This window comes from Zeus faber (genome assembly GCF_960531495.2).
Source record: "Zeus faber genome assembly, chromosome: 9".
Taxonomy (NCBI): Eukaryota; Metazoa; Chordata; class Actinopteri; order Zeiformes; family Zeidae; genus Zeus; species Zeus faber.
In genome coordinates this window covers 15,154,666-15,171,826 of record NC_137197.1, presented here as the reverse complement: position 1 = coordinate 15,171,826, position 17,161 = coordinate 15,154,666, and the positions used below count along the sequence as shown (strand labels likewise).

The 17,161-nt window shown below is 42.3% G+C and overlaps 1 protein-coding gene across 2 annotated transcripts in view; it reads right to left on the bottom strand.

Moving 5' to 3' along the window:
- Positions 1–3,176: 3,176 nt before the first annotated feature.
- Positions 3,177–17,161, bottom strand: part of LOC307235337 (lissencephaly-1 homolog A-like) — a 45,115-nt gene continuing 31,130 nt past the window's right edge. For both annotated transcript variants that reach the window (XM_080007378.1, XM_080007379.1), the window contains exons 3-11: positions 15,571–15,655; positions 11,608–11,682; positions 11,219–11,425; positions 9,041–9,209; positions 7,202–7,304; positions 6,847–7,075; positions 4,703–4,804; positions 4,382–4,538; positions 3,177–3,695 (exon numbers count right to left, since the gene is read on the bottom strand). In XM_080007378.1, the coding sequence (XP_079863504.1) occupies positions 3,622–3,695; positions 4,382–4,538; positions 4,703–4,804; positions 6,847–7,075; positions 7,202–7,304; positions 9,041–9,209; positions 11,219–11,425; positions 11,608–11,682; positions 15,571–15,655 (1,201 nt within the window). In that variant the 3' untranslated portion in view covers positions 3,177–3,621. The remainder of the gene's footprint in view (positions 3,696–4,381; positions 4,539–4,702; positions 4,805–6,846; positions 7,076–7,201; positions 7,305–9,040; positions 9,210–11,218; positions 11,426–11,607; positions 11,683–15,570; positions 15,656–17,161) is intronic.

Here is a 17,161-nt window from a genome sequence, read left to right as displayed (position 1 = left end):
TCATTTATTCATTACCATTCATGGGCCTAAGACAACATTCTGCACGGTGTCGACAGAAGCACAAACAAAACAACCAAAACCAAGGGTGTCAGGTTTTTTTTTTTTTTGTTGTTTTTTTTTCCTCTTTTATTATGTTGCAAACAATAATGACATCCAGATATATTGTTAACAATTTGCTGTTGTGAAGAGTGAGACCATGGAAGCAGAAAGGAGAACCCCTGTTCGAGCCCGTGAAGCATGAAGCCCACGACCTAGTTTGCTGGGCAGGTTACAGTTTACAGGTGGCCCCGAGGCCGGGGAAAGGACCCACAGATGGCGCCCGTCAGTCCCGTCGCACCCAAAAAGTCAGTGTAGCATTGGGGTTTTGCTTGGGACCTGCAAATGCTAAAGGAGCTTCATTAATAGGACACTGTTTACAACACCGGAGGCTGTGTTGCAGCTCATTCACGATCTGTCTTAAAATAAAACGCAGTCCATCATCCCGACTGTTGATTAACCAAAGTTCCTTGTCTAAACCAAGGTTTAGACTCCTCACCCAAAACAAGAAAGGGAGGTTGTGTTTAGTGAGGCGAGGCAAATCTCATCTCCAGTATATTGTATTTGGAATACACATGCCAAGTGATTAGAAGTTATGCAAATGCAAAAGGGAATAGTATCATTTTCCGGATCCGATCAGTCATCTACCAACAAAACCGAAAGACTATTGATTCGCAATACTCAAAATCAGATTGTAAGAACTCTTTTTTTTGGCTTCAGCTAAAATATTTAATACCACTGCATTTGCATGACAATGACAGATTGTAATACAAAGAATCGACAAATGGAATAACAAAATAATTATAGAGCCTCCACCAAATCTTCATCAGCAAAGTATGACAGAACGCATCTGGAGAACAGACCGTCACGTGGGAGCACCCTTGTGACATCCCGTGAAAGAGTGCGGCGGGGCTTTCCGGGGGCTTCCCGTCCCGCCGTTGGAACGTCAGCCTGCCGCAATCCCGTCGCATTTACAAAAGGCGGAGGCGACTAAACATTAGGTATGGCCTCCCTTGTATAGCGTCACACACGAACGAAACCAGTCTTTCTACAACCGCGCAACAGAGCTGTCTGCAATCATCAAGCCAGCTGACCTCTTTCTAAGGGGTCCGTCTGGCGTCCCCGAGAAACCAGCGGAATTTGCAGAGTGTACACACCTGTACGCACTGACGTCTTAATGCAAAGAGCACATTGTTTTTTTCATCTGAGCTCCCAGTCTATAGGACCAATTGACATTTAGAGAATGGCCTTAGCAATCGCCCACTTGCCGTTAAGCACTGAAAGATTGTTGTCCTGCTACGCTAATATTGGGATCAACCAGCTGGCCCCACCAGACAGCTCTGCCTCTGGTCCATATTTACATGCAATACTATATCAACAGCTCACATTGGCTCACACTAGCCACTAGCAGGAGGTTGTGCAGCAGGTAGCCACATCCAGTACACACAGGAACAGGGCAAATATGGCAAAGACGCCAAATAATATGTATTAAGCAGTTGAATTCCTTATGGACAAAGAATTGCATTGGAATGAAAGGGAAATCAAAATCATCGCTATATGCGTTTAATAATGTCTATTTTTTGTCATATCTTTGATCACTAGACAGGAGCAAAGATAAAAAATGCATGAATGTGCAGGGATGATAGTTTTCTTGTTAGCTACTGAATTAGAATAATTATATTCTACCCCCAGTGGAACACAACCCTTTCTCAAGAAGGACTGAATAATTGTTTTTTAATACCCTAAACCTTCCCACATTTCGACATGTGTTGCTTCAATAAGATCACTAATGGAAATTATGGAAAGATCACTTGTAGGGTTTGCATGTAGAGCTCCTCACTGCTATGAAACATGTCAGGTGACAAACCAAAGCACTGACAAGGGTCAGTCATTGGTCTTTCAGAGTGAAGAACTTTTTACAACAGCAGCAAACATCAGCATAAGACCACTGGATGAAGAACTACCCATACGCATTCATTTATTTAGAATGCCTGCTGCCCCTTCAGTTCTTTCTATTGGGAAATACAAATTTACTGATTCTTTCCCCAACCGGATCATTTGACATTTGATATTTCACAAAATCTGCTTTGTTAGCCCAAAATTCTCAACAATACAGATCATAAATTATCCACACCTCAGGAATCGCACCCAGGGGCCAGTTTGACTCATTGCCATACCTCCATGTTGACATGCATATTTCCACACTTTTGATTTTAGGCTACAGTGGCACTATGGTAGGACTCGGCGTCTACTGGCTTTTTAATCATTCCTGTGGTTCACAAAAAAGTTCAACCTAAGAATGGGTTCAGTCAGTGGATTATCTAGGGCAAAGATTCAGTTACAATGGGGTTAGCCAGAACCTGTGACAGGAGGGTGCAACTTCTCATAAATGAAGACACTCCAAATGTCATTACCAAGTGCTAGAGATTAAAAGGTGTATTCCCTGAAGTCTGCCAGAGCCCAGGTTAGTAAAAGCGAGGGCACTATTTGACAGTGACAGGCAAAAAAATAAAATAAAAATAAAGAGGGTGACTGGGTAGTCGAGGTAGGGGATCCTCACGCTTTGAGCCACAAATTTAAACCTACACGCTCTCAAAAATGGGCATCTGCAGATCAACGTAGCAGGTCTATTTACAAAGCCATTGGAGCTCATCTCAATGTTCGATTCCTGAATGCGAAACAAAATTTATTAATAACAGTATCATCTATCTAAAGCTTATCAGTGATTTTTTTTTCTGCCCATTTAGGATCTATCGACTTGACAAAAGTACAAAGCTTGTTGAACCCCCCCAGGTCCAAAGAACACAGTTTAAACATTCTTATATGCGGCCGTTAAAATATTGTCTAGTTCCACATGAAGAGTAATGGTATGCACAGTTGAGAAATGATGTTACAAAGCTACAGATTATTCCATTAACAAAGCCCCACAATCATATCTCAATCAAGGGATTATATTGTTACTTTTTCTTGCCTTTTCCCTTCTCAAAACTTCACCGAGCTAGGCACCAACTGACTAAGACAGTGAAAGAGAAGAGAAATAACAAAAAGAGAAAATGAAAAAAAAAAAAAAAAAAAAGGAAAAAAAAAAAAAAAAAAAGACAGACAAAAATAAATCGTACACAGAGAACGACACTGTCATTTCTTAAATTATGTTGTGTTTTTTTTTTTTGTTTTGTTTTTTTAGTGCCCTACATTTCACACCCAGTCGAAAACACCTGCCTTCGGCCAGTCGGTGGCTGTGCCGAGGCTGCGTGACAGACGGCCAGCCTCGTGTTAAACCTATGGTACTTCTAGACAACATTATGTAAATTTACAGTATACAATTTTGGATTACCATGCAAGAATACTTTTTTTTGTGTAACATTTAATAGCTCGATCTACATCCAGGAATAATTTACATAGAAGGACAATAGTTATTGGAGCAGAGAGCACACTAGGTAAATAACCATGGTGGGTGAGAGTGCAGCCGGAGGAGATGGAGATTGGTGGGTGGGGTCTCGGTGGGGGTGGAATCGGGGGGAGGGGGGAGGGGGGGGATTTGGGTCTCAGAGGAGCAATTGGGTGATTGGGGTGGTTGTCCGATCTTCAGCGGCACTCCCACACTTTTACTGTTTGATCTACACTCCCAGTGACGACATAGGGAGCAGCCTTGTGGAAATCTGAGGAAAACAAACGCAAACAAACACATTAAAACAGAGCAACAGCAGATAAAAAACATTTAGTCAAAGCCATTTCTAAGAGTGCAGAAGGGATGGGGGGGGAACTATTGGTTATTTTTGGGCAAATTTTTTTTCAATTGACACACTTGCTCCAGGATCAAAATTTACATTGCATTTGTTTACATATCAATTAAAAAAAACCAACACATTTATTGTATTTTGATTAATCTCGCTAATTGTATTAATCAGCTAACTGCTGCTTCTCAAAGTATATATTGTATTTTAAAAAGTAAGTTCACTTGGGAAGGTCTGCAGAACATAATGCACAAACGACAGATAATATATTGGGAAAAATAGATATTTTGGGCTATCCCCAACAAAAGGTTCAATGTCTTTTAGCAGACCTCATATCATCGCCCAGAGCTGTATCCTCCCTCTGGTTGGAGGTTTTAAAAGGACCATGCTTCAAAAGGCATGCTTAGAAAAGCTAGATGCGGAGCTAGGAACGCTCCTCGGGAGACTTCCAGGTGCCTTGATCTGCTAAAATCCCACAGATTCGAGGAGGGGGAGGTGGGCAGATCCTGGAGCGTTTTTCTACCACCGATACCCCCTGTCTCCCAGCAACCTGTCAACCTGTCCCTATAGTGGTATAACCTAGACTATAGTTATGTGGAGAAGCTACTTACCCAGAGAGGTAACAAAATGTTCATGGGCACACAGGGTCTTCATGCAGCGCTTGTTCTTGTAGTCCCAGATCCTTAGGGTTTTGTCGTCCGCACAAGTCACAATGAACTTGCCTCCGGGGTGGACAAGCACCCCGCGCACCCAGTTGTCGTGGCCGACCTACAGACATATGAGCTTGGTAAAAAGCCATCGCTAAGACCGCAACTCAGTTAAGCTCGGAAATACTTTCAACTCGAGCAATACACAGTTTTAATCATTTGGGGGCTTTGTTAGCTACTGATTGCTGTGCTTATCTGGCCTTTGATGGCGTTTGCACTACTCACCAGTGTCATAAGGCACATTCCAATGCTGACATCCCACATCTTGATGGTTTTGTCTCTGGAGCCAGATAGTAGGAAGGGGCCAGGCTTGCCACTCTTCTTGGTCTGGGGAGCACAACAGGAGAAAACACGATGAAAAAAGTCCAAAATTAACTTTCCGTGATGTACAGCGTTGTCAACAAAAAAGGGAGGTTTGACGGACAGGCCATTCTAAGTGTACCTGGTTCTGCAGAAGATCATTACGGGCGGAGATTAAACGAGCCGCCTGGAAACAAGGCTCTTGTTTGATGCCGTCGCTTTGATACCCGTGCATTACCATAAGCAATTTGGACAACAAACAATACTTTGAACGACGCCGTCTCCACATCAGGATGCAGGCTGCTATGCGGAAATTCAGCCCCGCGATTGCTTTGAAGTGGACATAATTTCAATCACTGGGTTGAATTCTGATTTGTACACATGATGGAACAAGTAAAAAGGCTTTGAACATTCAACTTGTATTCAACCCAGATCTGTTCAAGCGCCCACCGGAGGAGAGGTCAGTAGGAGGAAGAGAGGTCTTAATAGTTGCAGTGGACTTTAGAGTTACAGCGAATCTTCGTCAGCTTAAAGTGTTGTGCGGCCAACCTGCGGTGCAACTTCCCCTATGTTGAGCAGTAAAGACACCAAATATACTCATGGAAATCATTAACATACATTCCTAACTGATATATTTTGATGTAAACACTGAACAGCATTTATGAACATTAGATGCCTAACAGCACCGACTGCATCAGGGGAAGGCGTTTAAAAAATTAGGATGGCAGATCCATTGAAGTGTTGAGAGAAAAGAAAGTGTTTCCGTTGCATTTCACTACTCGGTCGGAAAACTGGAACAGTATACATGTCCTTTTCTAAGCGGTAGAAAAGAACCCCAGAACGATGCACGATCACATTAAATGATAATGCATTGTGTGTCTGAAAGTGATGGTCATGTATGTGAGTGATCTAACCAAGATGCTTAAGAAATACATTAAATGAAATAACTACCGCATAGACAGGATTAATGAAGATTTGCAATGTGGAAATCAAATTAAAAAATATAATACATTTCGACAGTTTGCATGTTTTGTTGGATTATAACATGCTAACTTTCTGCTACTATTGATCTCATGAGACCAAGCAAAATAATTAAAAATAAGAAAATAAGTAAAAAACTCTTTAACTGAACAATGTAGCATTTTCCTTGTAGGCTCAAAATCGAAAAGGTTACACAAACCAAACAAAAGACGGCTTTGTGCAAGCAAAACCTTGTTTTTGATTGTGCTGGAAGGTGAGGCGGGGATCTTGCTGGGAGGACAAATGTTTTAATCAGATGAACCTTGAATTGGACACGGTTGATCACAAGGCATGGAGAGGGGAGGGGGGGGGGGGAATGACCTGGGGCCATGGTGATGTTGACACTGTGTGCGTTTTACAGGGAGTGTGAGAGAGGACACTTAATTTCAAGCACTGATATTGACAGGAGATAAGAGTCTTCTGTTCGCCGCTGTCACTCTGGAGGAAAGCTACACGACGTCCCGCACGTTAATAGAGACACGCGTGTGTCACATACAGTAGTAAACACATTAGATAAATCCCGCTTTTACCCAAGAACCAAGTCCTTTACGTGCCTGTGTCCACATCTGTAGTGTGTTGCCGTTGAAGCATTGCTTTGAACGTGTCAAAGAGATTTAAATGTTCAACTTTTTAAAGCATGTATTTTACTGGAAACTAACACAGATTTTCAGACAAAATTATCTCTCTCTTATTCAGATAAGTATTACAGGTAAGTAATATCTATTGGCTACAGGTCAGGGGTAGGTATGCAAGTATATCAGGTAGTTATGAAGGCAAGTATTAGGTTCAGTGGTAGGCTTCGGGTTTAATAACCGTAATATCAGTGTTGATGACTCTGATGAAGAAGAACTTTTTGAGGACTTACAGACACTCTGGAGTTAATCCAGTGAATTAATGAAGAGGCAGAGCAAAAGACATAAGACTGCTGGAGAGGCAGCACAGAATGAAGAGTTCAAACCCTATTTTTTAAAGAGTCTTCTAAACTTGCAGGAGCAAAGTAGGGCCGTAGAAGAAATTATGATTTTGGCAGATAGAGAATAATACTTCACCTCAGAACCCGTGGCCTCCATGATTGTGGGGTAGGCGCTCTCGGGGGCCCAGGAGATGCACTCCACCACGTGCTCGTGCTCCCGCAGCTCGGCCTTGCACTCTTTGGAGGCTACGACCCACACACGCACAGTCTGGTCATTGGAGCAGCTAGCGATCAGCGTGCCGTCCTGGTTGGGTCGCACCATGCGGACCCACTCCCTGTGGCCTGTGAAGGTCTTCATACAGTAGCTGGCAAGGGGGAAAAAAATGCAGCGTGTTGTAAACATTTTGGGACAGGAAACACCAAACGTTATTCCGTGCAAAAGACAACCAAAACAAGTGGATTCAGTAAGACCATTTCGGAAGAGAACCTACCCAGTCGCCACCTCCCACATCTTTATGGTTTTGTCCCTCGAGGCAGACACTATGTGATCTCCATTGGGCAGGATGGCTACAGATGAAACATTGTGGTCATGTCCTGGAAGATAAAAAAAGATGAAAGTCAATAAGAAGAAGGAAGGAATTAACTCAACATTAAACGACACGGGTGTTGTGAGGCAAGGTATGGCAGACAACCCCAGATCTGCTGTACGGCAAATTTTACAGGAATATCCCACCCTAGGACACTTTACCTTCGGGATTCAAGTGCCTCTAGTTCCAACAGTGTCAAAAAGAAGGGGTTTTGGTTTAATTAACCAATTAAATGACAAGAACTACTCGCCGGTAGTACTTGTTGCCGAGGAGTAGGAGAAGGCTAATTACCGAGACATCGTTTAAGCTACTAAAACAGAGGCGTAAAGAGGCCAGCTTAACATTGTGTGTGTCTGTGTGTGTGTGTGTGTTGGGGAGGGGTGCTACTGGGCTTTAATAATGGGCGGCAGCTACATACCCCCCTTCAAAAAAAAAAAAAAAAAAAAAAAGGGGGGGGTATGTAGCTGCCGCTGAGAGAGGATAATTAAACTGCTGTCCAAATCGGCACTAATCTACTCCACCAAATCAGCCGCCCTGGTGAGTGGGAAGAGCAGGGTGTGTGTGTGTGTCTGTCTGGGGTGGGTGGGGTGGGGGGGCTAATGGCAAGAAAAAAGGAGTGTCAAAAAAAAGAGAAGGGATGAGTAGAAGAGGTGAAAATGAGTGAATGGAGCAGGGAGAATAAATGGAGTTGAAGCAGGAACAGGACAAGACAGCGAGCTTAATTTAACAGAAGCGAGACTGATCCATGTGGTTCCTTTTGTTGCACCGCATGTCTGAGGAGAGCGTGCCAACTCCATCTGACATGGTGTGACACGCACACGCACACACACACACACACACACACACACACACACACACACAGAGTCTGGATTTACAATATAGGTTTAAGTATGACTGAAAACTACTGGTCTGAGGGTGCTTATAATACTTCTTCATTCTTATTAATTTATGCCAGCATTTCTGGAAAGGAATTTCGAGGAAGTATTCCAGCTATGAAGAAGCGCAAATAATATCACACGGAGTGTCTACATTACACAGGCTGGGGGTGCTTGTGGGGGTTTCTCCAAACTGTTGTGACGGGAGGAGAGGAAAAAAAAAAAAAAAAGGAAAAGAAATATCAGTCTTGGGGTGGTCCCCAGATCAGCACAGCCTGGGGGTACATGTAGACAGTAATGCTGCAATTTACATTGCAATTAGGGTTGGGGGGGGGGTGCTGCCTAAGGAGCATTTTAATAATGACATGAGCGACAGTAGCCTATTTTCTCAGATGAAAACGATACAGATAAGCTTCTTAAAAACGGGCTATGGGCAATATGAAATGTTGGCAGTTACTCAATTCCAAAGAGAGGAGCCTGGTGGAGGTTTTAAGAGGAATGAGATGAGAAACATCCGGGACTGTTGGATTGCGATGGATTAGCGCAGATTCTTCAGCCGTGTCAGGTTTATAGGACATGAAGTTGCTAATGAACAGCGTCTGTCACACCTAAGCCCAGTGCAAAAATATTGAAATGTCACTGGATTGTTATAAACTGTATTTATTAACAAAGAAATCAAGTGAGGAATGAATTCTAATAATAATGTTGCACACCTTGACATTTTAGCGCTACAAAATCCAACTCACCTACAAAAGCCCCTATTGTTTCTTTTCATAGCCTGAAAATCTCTGGTCTTGTATGAAACCATCAATCAAGCTCAACCACGTTAAATATCATTCACGTAAGGAATCCATCTTGGCCTTCTTACCGTGCATGGTCCTGATGCACTCGAAGCCCTGGAAGTTCCAAAGCTTGATGGTCATGTCAGCTGAACAGGACGCTAGCAGTTTGCCAGTAAGGTCAAAGGAGATATCCTGCACAGAGTCTGTGTGGCCCTTCAGTGTGCGCTCAAAGTCCCCTGTCTCGTAGTCCCAAACCTGGCAGGAAAACGAGGTGGTTGAATAAATCAGACGAGACAAACACATAATGAACAGAAATGTTATGACGATATCTAACTGCCGACTCGTTCAACCTCCACAGAATCTTTTCAATTTCTTTCGTCCACGTTGATGCCTGAAGGCTATTATGCTCCACTGCAATCTCTTCCAAGCCAAAGCCCTAAATGTCACATCGCTGCGACACATGTGACTGTGTTCCCAACGGACAAAGAAAACCCCAGATTCAACCCTAGAACACTTTCAACAGGGTGGTTTATTTCAAGACTATATCAGTAGAATTATCTGAACACAGTCGCCCACAAGAGAACGCACCGGGCGAGGTTTATTGTGCTGACGGTGGGGAACGCAGTTGGAACATAAAGGATAAATAGTAGTGAATGTTTGGTCATCAAGCAGACGGCTCACACCCAGCTAAGCCATCCACGCTTCTCCTCTGGGGAGGGGAGTTAAGGCAGACGGTGGTGGGAGACACCCATGAATCCCTTCTGTCTGAAGAGGGATTTCCTCACTGCCAACTCCGGGCCCCTCCCTCTCCATATTTACAGCTTAGTAAGGCCTTGCGATGAACTCTAACCCCTCGTGTAGCGGCGGTAAGCGACCACATACTAATAACAATGCCAGTATGTGAAGATTTAGGACTGGGTCATTGATGAAAAAGTCTAATCCCATTTGTGTGGGATTAGAAATCTGAAATGGGAGTTTTCCGAAGAAAATACAAGTTCAAGCATTAACATGTTGTCCATTAACAAATCGTCTGTTAACAAGCAACAAAGCATTCAAATGCTACTAAATAGGAAAAGATCAGGGCTCTTGAAAAGTATTAGTTTCCTTCAGCAACAGCACCTACAATGAACAGAATTGGCGGCTATACGAGATTTTTGGAGCAAGTGGTGGGTACGGTGAAACCCAAATTCAATGAATTGTTTCTTTGACAAGAGGAAGCAGGACAGATACTTTGATTGTTGAAATATAGCTTAAATCAGAACTCAGACCAGAAGTACCGCAATTAATACTTCTACCCAATTGTTGAAAAACAAAAACAAAAATAGAGAACAGCAGGTGAGCTGTCTGTGAGTAAAATGAGCGCTCGGCTTCAGCTCCCCTGTAAAAGATTAAACAGCGCTGTTCAGGGGAGGAAAAGCAGGACACTGAAGAACGGGAACGAAGAACAGTGAAGAAACAGTATGATGAGCCTGATGGATGAGTTTGATGGAGGATGGTCTTTAAGCAGAAGATGAATTAAGTTAGAGGAGGTCAGATACAAAAAAAACAACAAAGACCATGTTATTTAAATCAGAAGGATTAAAAACATTACACACCAAGCACATATTTCCATGTGCCATATTGCCATGAAAACAAAGTGGTTATTAAATACGTGTGCTTGTTGGCTTCCCCTGCACACTGGAGACAAACACTGTGCACTGTGAATTTGCCAAATACTTTTGAGATACTACATTTGAAAACGAGTGCCAAAACATGTTTGAATGCTTACTATTGTCTTTCTCGAAACTCCATCCGAGGACAGTCATTGATCACTTGGTAATGTTACATACCTTCTGCAATTAGGGATGCGAGTTATTGGCCATACACCGGTACCCAAATCCGCCTTGTTGACTGCCATCGGCCTATCAGCAAATAAGATTACATTCTCTTCAGCACTCCAAGCAGTAATTGATGCTGCGTTCAATGGAAGTCTGAAAACTGTGAGTGATGCTGCGTTCAGGGAAACACGGAAAACATCGGTGTGGGCCTGGAATTCTACAATTGACGCATCCGTCTGCAATGTTATATTACCCCACCGAACAGATTCCTGAGTTTTAAGAGATTTAAACATTGGGCTCTCGCGTGAAATTCAACCCATATTTACTGCTAGTTTAATTCAAACACAATTTCGGGGGGGGGGACGGACGACGACACATTTGCTTCAGCACGCCATCACCAGAGACCATCAGCGTGTGAACCAAAACACTCCAATCAACATTACTGACCTTTATTGTGGCGTCTTCGGAGGCCGACACCATGACGCTGAACACGGGATGGAAGATGACGCGGGTGACAGGGCTGCGGTGGCCGCTGAGCGCGTATTTCTCTGGCGGGCGTGGGATCCATTCTTTGGGGTCACGTTTCTGACTGACTGGCCCACCCAGGGTGATCTCCTCCTTGGCCTCGTTCAATTTGGACTCAAGTTCCATCACCTGCACGTCAAAATAGAACATCAATGGGCAATGAAGGGAACCCGCTAAGGTGTTAATTCAGTAAGTCATGCATCATAGTGTTTTCAACTTCTTGGGAATTTTAACTAATTTTAAACGGCAGATTTCTGATACGGTCATCATTCACAGGGTTTTGTGTGGAAGGGGGCAAAAGTACTACAGACCTTCTTTTGTAATCTGATAACTGAGGTCCACTTCTTTTCCAAAAGGCCAGCATACTTTTTATCCAATTCTTCATTCTGTGGAGAAGGGGAAAAAAAGGAAATAAAATCAAATAAACATAAACAAAGAAAGCAATCAAAGTCCACATCTTAATCATGATCTGTGAGACCAATAACAAGTGGCCGGGGGGGGGGGGGGGTGCAGCATGCATGGCTAGACTTTTCTGGTGGGCCAACAATGACTGCCAGACACCGGCAATGTACAGTACAACACATGGCACGGACGCTCACGCACACGCACCCACCACCCACCCACACACACACACACACAACTAGTCCTAATCCTTCTCACACAAGCTAATCTCCTGCAGACAAGAAAGGCTTAGGCAGCTTAGGGTCGCACAACCGGTATTGGCCGAGGCAGTAGAAGCCAACTTGAGGCAGGACTGGCAAGCAGAAGATGATTTCCACCTGGTTAAATGGCTATTCCTAAAGCCGGACTGCGGATGACAACATCTGCTCGGACCAGCAGGGTTCACAGTAGACGTGCTTAGGTTGACTGAATTACCAGTCAATAGGGATGCAGCGGTACAGTGGGCTCACAGTTCGGTATGTATAACGGTTTTGGGGCCGGTTTTGGTATCTTAATATTTTAAAAAAGTTGTATTTTTTTTTTTACTTAAAAGTTGTAAAAATGTTTGTTTTTATTTATATATATATATGAAAACATTTCACAATAAAAAAATAAATAAATAAAACCGATACTATACTGTCATTGGTTATTTTTGTGTAGAACAGGTATAAACAGAATTTTTCACACATGAATAATAATATTAAAATAACTTATTGAAAGAAATCCTCACAGTCAGATCAGTGTGTGTGTGCCTTCGCTTTGTGAACCTGCCGTGATAGTGGGTGTGCTCCTTTTCAGTCAGGGCACCTCCCGGCGAGGGAGGAGCGTGGGCTATCCGTTACTTAGAAGGGGAAACATTTGCCATGGCAGGAGATGGCAACATAAACAAACAACACAACATAAAACTGTCAAATTTGACAAAAGAAAAAAAACAACCCGACCCTAGTGCGAGTGGAAATAAGTGTGCGAAGAGAAGTTCATAGTAAAGAGTGACACGTCCATCCCAGGGGTTTATCTTCCGACTGGACACATTGATTGATCACAATCACAAAAACATTTCTACCTAGTTTTATCATGTTGTGTTTCTGTGGAAAAGGCTGCGTAGCTGCGGGCAGTTGAAACAATAAAAAAAATAGAAAGCAAAAATAGAAAGGTCGCGCTGCTCGGCGTAGACCACGCACAACTGACGTGGCCAGTGGGGCTCAACAGCAGATTCAATAGGAAGCAGCCCTTACAGCACACCGCCTGTAACGCTGCGCTAATGCGTCCTGAAGACTTCTGTGATACTGTAACACAGCGGTTAACGTGTGCGTATTAAGTCCTAGGGGGCGTTCCATAACATACCGTGTACAGTTGCATCCCTACCAGTCACCTAACTTGTCAAGACACAATGGTGGAAAAAGCATCAGCCATGAATTGTCACCAATCCAAATTTCATTGGGAGCCTGACTGATGGCCTTACACCTGCAGCTGAACACCTGCCTTAGGGTAGCATCCCATCTCTTCTCTGCTACTCAAAAAAAAAAAAAAAAAAAACACAAACAAGGTCTAGATATGCCATCCTTGGGGCTGCAGGATGTGGAACATGCACAATATGTACAATAAAAATGTCGATATCGTGAGGGCAATGTGCAATGTGACATAACATTTAATGCCAAACAGATACCTTAGCGTGTTGGTCGTCTCTAGGACCACAACATAAAAGGTACTCTGTTTCATAACAAATTTCTTTTGACACGCCCAAGTAATGTCAGCATTAAGATTTGTAAATACAAGTTTCACTGCGCTTGTTAAATGAACACTTATTTCTAACATTTTCTAACATGTGATAGCCCATTTGTGAGTCAGTGACAGGCAGAAGTCCAGCAAACTGTTATCACATGGCTACAACATGCAGTGGAAGGGGCACAGTCCATACCCTGCTCCCAGAAAGCTCAGAAAAAAAGCAAAACACCTCGTCACCCAGTGAGAATACAGCAGGCAAACAAGCTCGTTCGTTAGAATGTACATTTTGTTTTAAAAACTCAAACAAGAACACAATTATTTGTGTCATTACTCAGAAAGCTCCAGGATCCGTACACCACAGCCTCAAAAATGGCTCCGGTGTGTTTACTCTGTAGATGCTGCTGCGTGTCAGATGCACCACTGTGAAACACCGCTTTGCACAGAGAACAGAACCAAAACAAACAAAATAAAAACCGTTCGTTTACTTTAAACTTTCCCCACATGTTTGGCACGTTAGGTATTCCATTTACACATAAAATCATATCTGAAATATCAGGAACAAGTTGCAGAATTTCCATGGTCTCTGTAAAGTGTAACTCGGTGCAGTGAGCATTCAAGCAGCCAAAGGTTGTGCTGGATGTAATTACACACTGTAATATCGTGATCATTTAGCTTCAGTGTGGTTAAAGAAATACTTTTATTTGTACTGGGTGGAAAGGTTTGGATAAACAAATATTACTCACTACAATTTTGTGTGTTCAGCTGCACAGTATTGTGCTTCTCCTGTACCAGTCTAATAATGTAGCTCTCCATGTTCTCAGTTAGCATTAGCTTGCTAGTGTTCGCCTGGCAGCTCTGTGTGAGCTCTGCTGGATAAGGTCTCTGCGGATGTACAGCGTCGGTATTGTTCGAGGGCTTGACTACTCCGTCATGTGCATCCTTTCTATTGCTTCAGAAAGGCTATCATTACTTTACAACAGTAATTTGAGTCTATTACAGAGTACTTTTCATAACAACCGCATGTCAGGTCATTAAATGGTGACTTTGCAGCACGGTGCGCTTTTTTATATATTGTTTCAACCAACTAAGAGTGATCACTAAGTAGTCAGGAACAAAGAATCTGGATTGACAGGCAGCCCTGATTGAAATGGAAGGAGACATTCAGATTTGTACTATAAAATTCCTCGAAAAAGGTTAAAGAATTATGTGAAATCAGAGGCGCTGTCTAGTCTAGAAAGAAAAAAAATATATCTTAAATGCATTGAAAACAATCAAATAAAGCAATTCACAAAGCAAAAGAAAATAGAAAGCAGTTGGGAAAAATCAGCTAAGGTCTGATGAGCCATCTGTCTGGGCCCTCTGCCCATGGACGCACACACACATTTATGATGGCCTATTGGCAGAAAGCATGGTGCAAGTATCTTGCACAAGCATGTGTCACCGCCTTTATGGAGAGAAGAGCAGGATCCCATAAGACGATTCCCTCTTCTTCCCAAAATGTGCTAACTCTCACAGTATCACGCTGCATTTTTGGCTAATGTCAATCCCGACATTACACAGGAAATTAAATTCTCAAAATTCAACAGTGCAATCGAAATATTCAGCCATCTGCATTCATCCATCTCCATATAATACAATGTGGCTGAATGATAAATAGGTTGGAAATAAAAAGGTGAAATTAATGAAAAGAAAGGGTGTACATGAAACTGGGCTTTTAACAAGCCAATATGAGCCTGGCATCCCACCACACCCAGGCAAGTCACCATTCGTTGATTATTCTGCCCGATTCGACAGGGTGGCTACAAAGGAAGTGACACCAATAAGGAAATTATGTTTTTAGGTGTGTCCATAACATTGCATTCTGACGTTCTGCCATTTCATTCAGGCATGAAAAATGTTCCATTAGCCAGGTATTATCTAAAATATACTCACAAGAGTGTGAGTGAAAGACGGCATATTGAGATAGACGACCATTATGAAGTATGTGTTTTCAGTCGCTCATGAAATAATTCAAATTAAAATATGAAATAAAATTTAAATCTTAACGCATTGTTTGAGTAAATTGCTTTGATTAACTGTGTCCATTGGTCCATCTTTATTGTACTCACCATATCTAATTCTGCCTCCTTCTTGAAAGTAGAATATGCTTCTTCATATCCATTGGAACGTAGATAGTCAGCTATCGCTCGATTTCTGGGGAGAGGAAACAAGCCAATCAATTAGTCCGCCCGATTAGCAGAAAAGATAAGATTTAAATACCAAGAGAAAGGGCATGTGTAGTAGGGCATGTGTAGTAGAATTGCACTCACGGAGTAAAACAAAGAGAGAAAAATGAGCATGTCTAGGGAATGTTGAAGACAAAGGAATATAAATTGTATGTGCTTTTCACACATCAGAATGAGATTAGCACACTCCTTCCCACACACACACACTCCTTCCCACACACACACACTCCTTCCCACACACACACACACACACTCCTTCACACACACACACACACACACTCCTACACACACACACACACACACACACACACACACACACACACACACACACACACACACACACACACACACACACACACACACACACACACACACACACTTTGCTGGGCTCTATAATGAGTACTCATTGCTGTGGGCAAATAATGGAAATAGATGATTCCCTGTGGTGTAGATATTGAAGGACTGATAGACAGCATATAGCATATGAATGGCTACATACACAAATATGAATAGACAAAGAAAAAGAGGTTGGATAATCCCAATATTTATATATCCCGCTGGCCACGACAAAGTGCATAGTTTCCCTTCCAATTATTGAGGCATGCAGAATTTTCAAGAGGAACATGAAAATGTTTTCACATGACAATGAGGATCAAAATCATTTGCACTTAGTGTGTATTTGGTAAAAAATAAAATGTAGAAATGGTTATATTTTGATTGGGAAAACGTGTTGCCTCAAAACACTGCAAATGCACAGCACTGTATGTTGACAATGAAACTCAACATGAAATGAGTGTTTTGCTTTGTTTCAAAAGGGTATCCAAGCATTTGGATATAGCCTTGTATCTTTTCCGCGGTATCTACGCATGTACATGTTGCAATCTGAACAAATGAAAAAAGATCAAACATTTACATTAGAGAGTACAGTAGGGATGGGGATGATTTGTGATTTTTATTTTTAATGAACACAACTTCTCCGCCTGGACTCTAATAAGTGAAGCACAAAGAAGAACGTGCGCTTGTATGAGAGAATGATGGCAGCGAGACGGAGCGAAGGCGGCGTTATTTTACACAATCTTGGAAGACTTATTTTTGTTTTGTCACTATAGAGTCCAGTCACATTAGGTAACGGTATAAAATCACAGAACGGTGCGGTATCTACCAAAATAAGTGCGGTAGACGGTATTTCATGGTTTAAATATCTCTTCGTTTTCTGTATATTCAATTAATAGATTATCTCAAAACAGAAAACGAGGCACAGCACGGGGAGGCACTTGTCGGGACTCAAATTCACAAGAGAGGCAAAATAAGCAAAATATATCAAAATCCGAGTCTGCTACCTCACAGCAGCAACATAAGGTGAGGAAAATTAAGGTTTACGTCTTCAACTTTGCAAATAAATTTGATTATAAATTTGGGACATAAAAATTCGGGAAAAAAAAAAAAAAAAAAAAAAAGTCGCAGATACTGTAAT